Below are 13,003 nucleotides of genomic sequence, written 5' to 3' on the forward strand. Positions count from 1 at the left end.
TTTTATAAAGAATCCCTTCAACCAATTGTAATGGAATTTGGAGATTATTTTTCCAAGGACCCAGCATTTCGACTCCCAAATTATCTGCATGGCAAATGTATGCATGCTGCTGAAGAACATCATACACTTTTGATCACCAGATAAAATGGCTCATTGGTTACTGAGTTCATACTTTTGAGCATTGATAACAACAATCCAAAGAATGTGCTCGACCTCTTTGAATCTTGAAAAGACACTAAAAGTTACAAAACAGTGCATCAAGTGCAATTTCCCCTCTTAGGAGTTGAAAGCATATTCAATCAAAAATCTGTGACTGTCATTGATTTCCTGTGGAAACTCAGCTACAAGTCCTATGAATCACACACCTCATGAAAACCCGTTGGTGGCCCTGGTTACTTGCAGAAACCAATAACTAAAAACAAAGAAAATGTATGTTTTATGAAAATTGTAACCATAAATTTCTATCATGAGTTAAAATGTTCATATAAAACAGATCATTTTAAATAATTTTTACTTGCTAACCAACCCCTTTGAAACACTAAAAAAAAAACCACAAACAGCTTCTTGGAGTAAGGCTGCTGAGATTTGCAATTTACATTTGGGCTCCAAAATACAAAATGCCGGAGTATGGTTGTTTGGTGCAGTGTCGCATGTGTGCCAGCAATGCAGAAACTCTACAAAGTACATGCCTACTGCGTGAGATGCAACCAAAAAACAGAAATATATTATGATGGCATCCGAGTCCATCCAGTATATCTTCTAAAAATAAGAAGTACAGAGTAAACTTGGTGAACCAATAAGCAGGCTATTGTGAGATACATTTTATACATTCATTTTCATTCAGGAAAAACAAGTTGCAAAGGCACCTAAAAGCAAGGATGTGATGAATATTAGAGACATTGTTCACATTTCTTTCAACAGTAGCCAGACAGTATTTTTAAAAATGTAAATAGTAAGTGCAAATGTCTGTTGTGGGTTAAAACATTGTATGAAAGTAACCGGTTTAAACAATGTACTGGATTTCTTTTTTTCATCTTTTGGCCCTTATTTCTTCCATGGACACACTCTGTATGCTGATCTAGATACAAATCACAGCATTTGTAAAAACACACCTTTTTTTCATTCAAAGTGTTCCATTATTTTGTTTTTATAGAAAATAGAATATGTCCTTTGGTGGGTGCCAAATAATATGCTGCAGATTCATCAGATGACGGGTCTAGACAGCATCAATAGGAATGAACAGCTTGGTCAGTTAAATGCAAAAAGAATACAGTAGTTGGACCATCATAGATTATTTTTAAGCATGTGGTAGAAGACCGATAACTCACAAGTTATGGATATATAATTTATCTTAAGAAAGCAATCAAATAATAACCAAAAACAGCTACGGCAGTTGAACACTGATCAGTTTTTCTTTAAACGAACAATAATTTGCATTTTCACACACAACCATACTCATACCAAACAGTTTGATTATCCTCCGACATCATAAGCTGAGACTCTGATTCATTGGTATAAACACTAAGTTCACTACTGCTTCCTATTGTGTTCTGTAGTGCATGTTCAACCCTTTTGTCTGTGTTTTGTTCGTTATTTGTCTGGATAGCTTTTAATGGAAATTCACAACCTTCATCTGTTTCTTTTGATTTAGTCCTTTGAGGTATCCCACTGATGGTGCTCACCAACTGTGTATTTAGGCAAACAAAAGGATGAGACATGTGAGGTAGCGCGCACGGCCTCTGATCACTTCTTGATGTCATATCTTTTTCATTGAACAACAATACATCTGGAAATGCAGCGGCTTGGGGACTGTCAGTCAATGGCCTGCTTAACCTGTCTAATTCACAAACAGAACATTCCATGTGACTCACATTACAGGAATCATTATCTGACTCACATCCACAGGACATAGTTGGAACCGCATTCCATGCAACTTGTTGACCAGGGGAATTTCTAGGACACACTGTATCAACAAGAGAATAAGGAGATAGCTTAATGTCCGAGTACTCACTAGAGGGTGAAGGAAGGCTGGTTTCAGCAGTAGTTGGAGAAATATCAATCGATACTGGTTGTCTGCTGTCCTTAGATAAAAAATCATGAATACTTGTCCTTCGACTGGGACCTTCAGCTGTGGAGATAACACTGCTTGCACGCGGTAATGTTGCATACTGGTTACTACTTTCTGAATGTCTTTGTGAGTGCATTGACTCTGCTTGGTCGTGTTCTGGCGTAACCTTTCCCGGAGTACATGGTGAATATTGAATCGGAGACCCTGCTTTGTTCGTGTCTTCTGGTGTGCGAAGGCTTGGTTTTACATATTGTTCAGGCTTGGTTCGACTTCTATCACTTGATGTAAAAATACTAAATCTCGCTGGCAGTGTTGCTGGCCTTTCCTTCATCACAAATTCAGTGGACTCCGACAAGCCTTTCATAACTTCTTCTAAAAGATTTTCCTGACTTGCAGACTAAAGATGGGAAACATAGCAATGAAACAGATGTTACAAGATCTTGACAGCAGATGTTTATTATAATATACTTGTGTGAACTTAATTAAGCTTAAGTTACCTATCTGATTTAGCAAATACATTTTTGGAGGGGAGGTAGAGGTTTACTTTAATGTTAGCCAATAATGTACAAAAACAGAAGCATGAACATGTAAAGAAAAAGGAATGCATAAATGGTGTCATGGTACACAACTGCTGAAAAATATACATGCAATTATTTGGGCTGTTAGCTGAAAAGATGCACCGTATTAACAAGAACACTTGAGTTACACAAACAAACAGCTAGAAGTTTACAGCTACGAATGACATTTTGCATTAACATTTCCAGATTACTTAGACTGAACTGGTGCCACAGTAATAAAGCCAAAACATAAGGACTGACATAGGGAAATAAAAATAAGGTACTTATCTTTGGTATTGGTACTGAGTAAGCAGAGTAACATTTTTTAGCTTTGATACACCACAGCTGCAGTTTAAGAACCTAGAATCTATTGCCAGGTTTCATCACTTATGTCCAGGGTGTTGACATGGCAGCAGACAATATTTACTACAAGTGACAACATCAAGTACGAGAGTGGCACTAGAACCCCTAAGTGTTTGGAAGTTTCAAGCCCTATTGTTGTCACTTGAACTGTAAGGGGAGGTGGGCAGTCGATATCAATTTTGCAGGTAGAACACAAGTTACTTGATAACTAATACATTCTTCTAATTGCGAATATTCGCTTTTTAGATTCCTTATCTCTGAAATATTATCCAGTAATGTCAGATGTATGCAACTATAAATATTACAACTCTGTGTTTTGTAAACCATGCCCTCTTGAAGCCACCCCAGAGGCAACACAAAATGATCTGTCTATTCTCTACTGACCACATCTGGAAATGTGCAACCTGTTCAGCCTGCCTTCACCCTTAGAGTATAGTGGTGGGAAGAAGGCTAACTATTCAAAAGATTAGTTTAAATGAAATTCAATCACCATTTTATGAAGGAAGAACGCCTTCAGTGAAAAGCCCATTTGTCTTTGGAAAAGACTAAATATGGCAAACTCGCTGACATGGCCTGTGACTGACTCACGCACTTGATTGTAGCTATTACAATGAAGAAAACAATTTTAAGGGTAAGGTACCTGACAGTAACACTTTACAAGGGCTCAAAAGCAAAACAGCACACAGAGCACCCTTTTAACTAATGCCTTCAAACATTTGACAGATCATTGCAATACTCAAGAGTAAGCTCAACGGGTTACTTCATAAAGATGGAAACCACCAAGCGAGGCATGTACTGATAACCTATAGAAAAGCAGCAGATGTATGTATGAGTATTTGTATAATGCAAACCATGCAGTAAGCAATGGCTGGACCATCAGATGAGATTCAGAATCGTTTACAACCAGGTACAATATTTGAGGAAGGTGACTCCTATCATCTTGAGATGTGGTAGTCTCTGAAAATGCAAGACATCAGACACTGAATTATAGACGGTTGAGGTAGGTCTAATGTTGGTAAGGATGTTATTATCCCAGTTTGTCTTCTAGTTTTCACTTTTTTTGCAGCTTTAAGTTCCATTCTGGTGGGATTCTTGGATGCATGCCTAAGGTGTCATTTTCTTGTATAGGTGCACAGGAGGTGAAATCTTTGGTGGCCTTGTATGTGATGCAGTTCGTTTTGAATATGAGAAGACTTGGATATGGAGTCAGGGTAGGTCCTTCAGGGTAGGTGTGATATTGTCTTACCTCTTCCTTCTTTTGATAAGATGTGCTACCGCAAGTAGGATGCCTATCAGAGAGACCAGTGTCATTTGTACTAGTGTTCTGAAGCTAGATTCTATGAGCAACGGCTTCACTTTCTTTATGGAGAGTTGGTACCATGCTCTTTTGGTTTCCTTGATATGTCTTCTTAGGAGAGATTAGAGCTGAGGGTAAATTCAAGACATTTTGCCCATTGTATAAGGAGGGTGCTGAAACCAACCAGGTTAGTTTTAGATGGCCAATTTTCAATTTGTGGTTGCGTGTTACCAGTGGGGGAATTCTGTCTATGTCGTGCTGAGTTTAAGGTAGGCAACATATATCACAATTTCAATGAAGCACAGGCAGGTTTATTAATGCTGAATGCAATGGATATTTTCAGGTAGAAATGGGCTTTGTTGGTGTGCTGATGGATCTTGATGCTACTGTCAGTGAAAAAAGGTTACATGTAGAGAGTGAAGATGATACAGGTAAAGTCTTGGGGTATTTTTCTCATAAATGGGGTTCCCAGCATCTTGAGGTTTCTATCTTTGTGATTTGGTGTGACGTGGGAAAGTAGAAAGTGAACCACTGCACAACCATATCGCAGAAGTCCATGCCTGATTCCAATGTGTTGATCAGTGCTTGGTAGTCAACTGCATCAAAGGCTACAGAAGAATCAAGTAAGATGATGCGGAATTATCTATTGATGTCAATAAACAGGAAGGCCGTGTTAACTACCTGCATGGTAGTGGTATCAGTGCTTTGACTCAAGTAGGAATGGTAACCAAGTAACAGGTTGTTCTTTCTAAACTTGTTTTGGAGGCTAATATTTACTCCTTTCTCAAGACTGTTTCGGGTGACGGGAAGGGTTAAAGGGGGGTCTAGTTGGTGCGATCCTTTGAGTTCAGAGTAGGTTTTTTCAGCAAGGGACGAGAGAAGTTTAAAGACTGTCCAGTTTTGATAAAGGACTGGAAGCAGTGTAGTTGTTTTTCTGGTATTGCTGATTTGTGTTCTTATATTATTTACCTTCTTAGTGGAAAAGTGATTGATAGAAATGCACTTGCCATTTGGCTACAGCACTGGAGAGTTCAGAAGGAACTGGCACTGGGCTTTAGTGCCTTGAAGAGTGTTCTTTCTCTATCCCACATATATAACAGCTCACTTAAAACAACTGCACCGGCTCCTGATGCAAACATGGTTTCTTTTTGAATACTTAATGCTAACACACAGGTGTAACACAGCCAGATTTAAATGATATGTCCTCAACAGATGCTTGAGATCCTACAACTCTAACGTCCTCCAAAGTCCCAAGTTCAAGAAGGTTAGAATGGGTGACAGGCCTTTCGCCTATTTGGCAGCAAAAAGCCTGAATTAAGCTCCTGGCCCCTCTCATGGAATCAGAGTCTATTTAGGAAACTACGCGAAACATTATTGTTCTCTAACATTTCAAGGTAATATCAGCAATATGGATTGGATTTAGGTTAACACTGGGATGCCCTACTGGGTAGTTATCAGTGCTTTATAAATTCCATTAATTCATTCATTGGAGTCTCGGTTAATGATGGTTTTGTAAAAGGTTGCTTTGGCAGAAGTGATAAGTTTGAGTGCAGAGTGGATTGCTTTGAGTTAAGTGAAATTGTCATGTGTTTTGGTCCATCTCCATTTATTTCCTTATGTGGGAATTATGCATTTGTTCTTGGTGAGCTCTTGGGGTTACCAAAGTGCTGAGGGTTCAGAGGATCACATTTTCAGTGGTAGGCTGGTGTTTATTAATTGTTTTGGGGGAGATTCCACTGGAAAGTTTTGGATAGAACAATATGTTTATCTTTATTCATTTAAGGAGATAGCATGATGCACCTTCTAGTCCAGGAGTATCAGGGTCTGGAACTTGATTGACGGAGACACTGCTATAAAGAAAACTAGAGACTTGTTTTTGCAATGAATAGGTTTATGAAGTTGGTGGGTAGGAGTAGGAGTATACTTACTGGAGGGTTTATGATGAATTTCAGATAACTAGATTAAATGTTTTCTTTTTTTCTCTTCTCTAGGCTATTAGTCACTGCAAACTATATATATAACACACTGAAAAGTTGCTGTCAGTAGAACGTGGTCTACCAGTTTATAGGTAAATGAAATATGTATCTGGTTAATGCTGAATTAAAAATTATGTACAATAAATATCACTTTGTTTATTATCTAAATAAACCTTGGTGTACAAAAACAATTGAATGGGCTTAGCTAGGGCCAAACTTAGGAGCTTGAGCAAACAAAGTCTAAAATTAGGAAAGTAATATCTTAATTAATTCTCTATGTGGAGCAATGATTTTCTGGTTGCTTTTGTTCAAGGAAGTAGCTTACTTGTTCAAGTTCATGTTTTACTCATTTCATATTCCCTAGGACATAAGGATTCTTGTTTGAGTAAAATGGACTAGTATCTTAATTTCTGTGCCAGTTCAATAATCATGTAAACTAGCAAATACATTTTCCTGAAAGGAGCAACAATAGGAAAGACATACTTTAACAGGCACCCTCAAAGAGCCAAGGAAGCCCGACTGAATGTCTCAGTTACATGCAAGATTGCTCATTTAGTTATACTTAATCATGCACTCCCATCAGCCCACTATCCCAGTCATGTCACTCACTCACTATGTCACACTTAGTGCTCATCACTGACTCAAACTTAGTGACTCACACTGAATCAGTCTCTCATGAACTGATCCACTCATACTCAATTGCTTATTCACATGGGATTATTGAATAAGTCAGTCACCCAGGGCCCTACTTAAGTGTTTGCTGGTAAAAAAATACATTTTCTTGATCTTGAGAAAAATGCTAAATACAGGGGCTGAATTTCCTCCACTATATTATTACTATGGTGGGGGAAATTCAGGACTTTTGGTTTGCCAAGAACATCCTTTCCAGGTATGATTTCATAGAATATGTCTTCATAAAACATCCCAGTATGCAACTGTAGGCAGAAAACAGTTCATCAACATTGTTTCGGCAGCAACTCACCATTCCTCAGGGAATGACTCGGAACAGTATAGCAATATGGTACCTGCAACTTACAGTACCCCACAGTGCCCGGAGTCCCAAGTGCAGTATTACTGCACTGGAAATTCAGGGGCACTTGAAATTAGAAATAGGATTGTTGTGCACAAAGGGTAATTTTGATTTTCTTATATTTTTTATTTTATTTTGGTAAAACCCGAGGACTCTTCAAACATCTAGAGCACGTAAAAAACATTTCTGCAGAAGATGTATATTTTTTTTTAAAGAATACATATAAAGATATAGTCTGAGTTCGGGAGAAAAGATGGATTGGTCCTCAAGACTACTCTATTTGAGTACTGGAGAGAAGTTCTGTGTAGGGTTTTTGTATAAACCAATTTTGCATTTAACCACCCATTTTCATGACCCTTGTAATGTGGCTCGAAGGATAGCAAGGTTAATCCTACCTTCTCCCTTAGAGGTGGTCCCAATCCCTGTGTCAGTCTCCAGGAGAGTAGGAAGCTGAGAATGGTAAGTAGGAGGTGAGGGATTAGAGGGAGACACATCCAGACACTTGTTTCCAGCAGGATATTTTTTAGAAGACCTGGACTGGACTCTCTGAGGTACAGGATGGCACAATGTTGCTGAGGTGCTCTACAACTCGTTGTCAAGAGGGAAAACGGAAGACAGTGAGTATTTATCTTAAGAGTGGGAATTCTATAAGAGGTAAGTATGATGTCAAAAGTTTGTTGTGCGTTACCCAATGTGAATGGAGGCGTTGCTGAAACTAGCCCCCAGGTTAACCAGGAATCTTTGCCCAAGAACCAAAGATGAGATGCATTTCCTTTCTACCAGAAACTAGAGCCAAGTTGAAAAAATCCAAGGTTAATCCAAGACAAAAAAAAAGGGTCAACACAGAGAGTGAGGAGGAGGGAAACCAACGGAAGTGATAAAAGTTTAAAAAAACAACAATGGTAGAGGAACGGAGAAACAGACGCAAACCATAGCATCAAGGGAAAAAGTCAAAACAATTGATGTTGTCTGACAAAGTCTTCAGTGTTCACTTACACTTTATAGGGCTGTACCATCTATGACTTGGAAGTCAAGTACCAATTCTAAAGTGGCTGGAACCAGCCATGGAAGCTATTGTTCCTCATGATTGTAGTCTCCACAGGTCTGTTTTCCATCTCCTCAATGTGGTACATTTCCTGATCTTCTTATGTGGAGTCTTATGTCAAAACCGGTCACCCATGAGCTGAGGTGATAGCTACTAAGAAAGCAATCTTTCAGGAGAGTACTGCAGGGACATCTTAAATATAGGTGTAAATGGATGTCCATTCATTTGGAATAACCACATTAAGGAGGAGATGGTCTTGCAATTGTGTGTAAAAACTTTCTATATGCCATCTAAAAAAATATTTAATCCCAAGGAAAGTGAAAAGCAATATCTTAGGCTGACTTCTTCTGCAGAAAGCAATTTCTGCAAAGTGGACCTTGATGGAAAATATTGCAGCTCTGATACAGCAATACTGCCTCTTTCTGGAATGTGATTGCATTGAAATATTTCCGAATATTTTAGATGCAGCATCTCGTCCTCTGGAGTGATAACATAAGCAGTTGAAATGGATAGCCATTTGACTTATTTCAGAATCTCTCCACAGTCTTTTAGCAGAGTCAAATGGCCACTGCCATACTGCCAAGTTCAGGGATGGTTGGCTGTGGTGGTAAATCTGGCCTTCCAGCCCTGACGGGTGACTGATGCAATATTGATGTAAACAATATTGATTCCCCAAAATATTGGAAAATAAATATTGTTTACAAAAATATTGTCTTCCTATACTTAACTAACACATACATTTCAATAACCAAAATATCACTGTCATTAAACTCTATTTTCACTTATATTGATAACGCAATTATCGGAAACAAAAATATTGTCACCCTTAAATAAAGATATAAAAGCACAAAAATATCAGAACATCAAATATTGACTACATAAATATTGTTAAAAATCAATGCTTTTAAAGCAAAAACACACATAAAACATTTTATATTAAAAATTAAGAATACCTGTTAAAAAATGTGGTCAGTTTTCTAACATTATAACAATTATACATCACAGAAATAAACATAAATTCCCCCCAAAAATGAAAACAAATCAAATCATTAAAAAATGTACACAGAAATATATTTAGAACATTTATTAACCTTTAAACAAGAAACAAATTTTGTTTTTTGTAAATAAAAATAAATAATGCATCCACCTTAAATCAAATATCACACTATACACAAAGAACATTATAAAAAACACTAATTAGCATTTCTTATAAAAGGCAATAACTGAAAAACATTCACACTAAAAGAACATTAAACAATAAAATCACAATACAAACAAACCTGACCAAAAAACGTAAGCATCCAATTTAACTAACACTATCAAAGGCACACAAATCACTTCTCCAAAATCTAAAAAAGCTGCAAGAAGACAAGACTCTGCAGAATTTTCCAAACAAAATCAACAAAGAGGGAAAATGTACACCACTACCTCCCAAAGTAAGTAAAATATAAAATTATAATAGCTTATAAACTGATTAAGCTCTGTGTGATACTAAAATAAAAAAATAACAAAACACTACTACTTTTATGTATCTTAATATAACTACTACGAAGCAATTACTGCAACATTGTGAAAATACCAAACTGCACACAAACGACAGAACGTATACACCTAAAAAAAAAATACTAACAAAAAGTACGTTATTTAAAACATTTACTAAACAAAAACTAACCCTAAAACAGATTTAAAAACACTAACCAAACTCTTTCTGGCCCCCCCCTAACTACCAAAAAACAAATGGGAAAAATAGAACTAAACATTTTTACCCCCAACAGAAAAGGACACATCTGATTCACATTACTGAAACCCCAAAAGAAAAACAGAGAATAGGAAGTGAAATATCCGGCAAACAGAAACATACGTACAAATAAACCAACAAAAGAGATAGTTTTGAGTGTTAATGTTAAACATATTTATAATTTTTTTTAAACAAGTAACACTTTATATTATTACACTATTTTCAGGCAAAATGACAGAACGAGCAAGATACATCACCCGTTCAGAAAATTAAACAATTGCTATCTCACATGGGCTATACTTACAGCGAAGAAAGTACAAAGAAAGTACAAGGCCAGAAACAGTGACCCTGTAAGCATCAGTTAGAGACGTGCAGTGCTGTAGATCCACGTGTTTTGCATACTTCTGCCATCTAATTTTGCGACCGGATGTGTACAAGTTGTTTTTCTTCTAAGAAGTTCTTCAAGTTGTGAGACAAGTAACTCCTCCTTTTAGTGGTAATGCGCATGGGCATCGACTCCATTGTTACATCTTTTTCCCGCAGGTTGGTTGAGAATTGAGTGAGACTAAGTATCTGAAAAGTGATTTCCATGCAAAAAGAATAGTCTAAAGGAAATGCAACGGCCACAGGTGTCTGGGGAGGAGGGAGGGCACATGTGAATATACAGCATTACATGCCACGCACAGATACTTACAGGGTAAGTAACATATTCAATTCAAGGCATGTGTGGCTGTAGATACACATGCTTTGCATAGGCTATGAAGCAGCCCCTCTCCAAAAGCAGTGGCTAACCTGTGGGTGTTGCAGTTGTTTGAAAGAGAGTACGTAGCACTGCCTGCCCTGCATTGGCTTGTTGGCGTGCTAATACATCCACACCATAATGTTTGGTGAAAATGTGAGGTGTAGACCATGTAACTGCCGTACAAATGTTGGCTATTGAGATATTGACCAGGAAAGCCATGCATTTAATTATCCATCTAGAAATGCCTGACTTGGATATGAGCTTTCCTTTGTGAGAGGGTGAAAATGCTGCAAACAGTCAGTTTTATGAAATTCTTTCATTCTGTCCATATAGTACATTAGAGCTCTTTTGACATCTAATGTATGAAGTGCCCTCTCTGCAACTGAATCTGATTGTGGTAAGGAAACATGTAAATCAACTGACTGATTGAGGTGTAAAGATCAAATTGCTTTTGGAAGAAATGTTGGGCTGGTTCTAAGAAGCACTCTATCTATGTGTATTTGAAAGAAAGGTACTTCCAATATTAAAGCTTGGAGCTCACTGGCTCATCTAGGTGAGGTAATGGCTATCAATAAAACAACTTTCCACGGTAAAAAGTGTAGAGGACATTTATTTAATGGTTCAAATAATGGATCCATAAGTCTGGTAAGTACAATTTTCAGATTCCACGCAGGTACCTGTGGAATTACTCTCTTAAGGTCTTCCATGAATGCTTAATTAACTGGTACTTTGAACAAAGACAGATGTTGTCTGTTTTGCAAATAGGCAACCACTGCTACTAAATGTAAATGTATGGCTGTGTAGGCAAGGCCTGATTAATGTAAATGAAGAAGACAGCAAACAATGTTTTGTATAGATGCATCAAATGGATTGATTTGTTTACTGTGACAGTAGAAGAGAAACTGTTTCCACTTTGCTGCATAACAAGCTCTAGATGTAGGCTTACAAGCTTCTTTAAGAATAGTCATACATTCAGGTGGGAGATTATGATTACCAAATTCTATGATCTCAGAAGCCAAATATCAAGGTTGAACTCCTTTGGATTTGAGTGTTCGATTTCTCCATGGTTCTGAATAAGATCGGGGTTGAGAGGAAGCTGCTTGTGTGGAACTACTGAGAGTTCGAGTAGTGTACCATGGTTGATGAACCCAAATGGGAGCTACTAGAATGAGAGTGAGAGACGTTTGCCTGATCCTCTGAACCACAAATGGAAGCAGTGCGAGAGGCGGAAAAGCGTAGGCAAATATCCCAGTTCTTCCATAGAGCATTGCCCTTGGATCGTGGGTGTGGGAACCTGGAGGCAAAGTTTGGGCATTTTACATTGTTTACAGTTGCAAAAAGGTCTATTTGTAGAAACCCCCACTTGTGGAAGTAAGGGAGAAGGACTTGGGGGTGGAGTTCCCTTTTGTTGCCGCATACAGCCGAAGAGGTCGGCAAATTGGTTGTCCATCCCTGGGAGCTGTTCATATAGCAGATGGATGTTGTGACATAGTGTCCAACGCTAAGTTGTCTGAGATAGGCCTGATAACTGTGGAGATTGTTTTCCCCCTTGTTTGTTTAAATAGTACATAGTTGTTATGTTATCCATCCGAATCAAGGCAACTTTGCCTACCAGGTGAGTTAGAAACACTTTCAATGCTAGGTGATTAGCTTGAAGCTCAAGGAATTTGATGTGGAGACTCAGGTGTTTGTCATTCCAGAGACCCTGTACTGTGAGATTCTGTAGATGAGCACCCCATCCTATAAGAGATGCATTTGTGTGAGAATGATCTGGGGAACAGGGTCGAGAAATGGTAGTCCTTTTGACATGTATTGTGTGTTCCACCACTGCAGACAGCGATGAGTGCGTCTGTCTACCAACACTAGGTCATGGAAATGACCCTGTGACTGAGATCATTGTTGTGCCAGATATTTTTGCAGCAGGCGCATATGTAGTCAAGCATGTGGTACTATTGTGATGCAGGGACGTCATCATGCCTAAGAGACGTATAACTGTTTTGCCTGTTAGTTGTTGATTGGGTTGAAACTGTTGTGACAGTATTTGAATACTTTGAATTCTGGTTGGATTTGGGTATGCTAAACCCAAGTGTGCATTGAGTATTGCTCCCAAATACGGTTGAATTTGTAATGATTGAAGGTGTGATTTTTGCATTTTGACGGTAAATCCCAGCTGATGGAGAAGATGGA

General features: G+C 38.1%; 1 protein-coding gene across 1 annotated transcript in view; it reads right to left on the reverse strand.

Annotated features, from left to right (window-relative positions):
• Positions 1 to 586: 586 nt before the first annotated feature.
• CCDC88A (coiled-coil and HOOK domain protein 88A) overlaps positions 587 to 13,003 on the reverse strand; it is an 888,939-nt gene continuing 876,522 nt past the window's right edge. Inside the window, exon 31 of the mRNA XM_085612608.1 lies at positions 587 to 2,465. Within this exon, the coding sequence (XP_085468734.1) occupies positions 1,440 to 2,465 (1,026 nt within the window). The 3' untranslated portion in view covers positions 587 to 1,439. The remainder of the gene's footprint in view (positions 2,466 to 13,003) is intronic.

The sequence above is a fragment of the Triturus cristatus genome, chromosome 6 (genome assembly GCF_964204655.1).
Source record: "Triturus cristatus chromosome 6, aTriCri1.1, whole genome shotgun sequence".
NCBI lineage: Eukaryota > Metazoa > Chordata > Amphibia > Caudata > Salamandridae > Triturus > Triturus cristatus.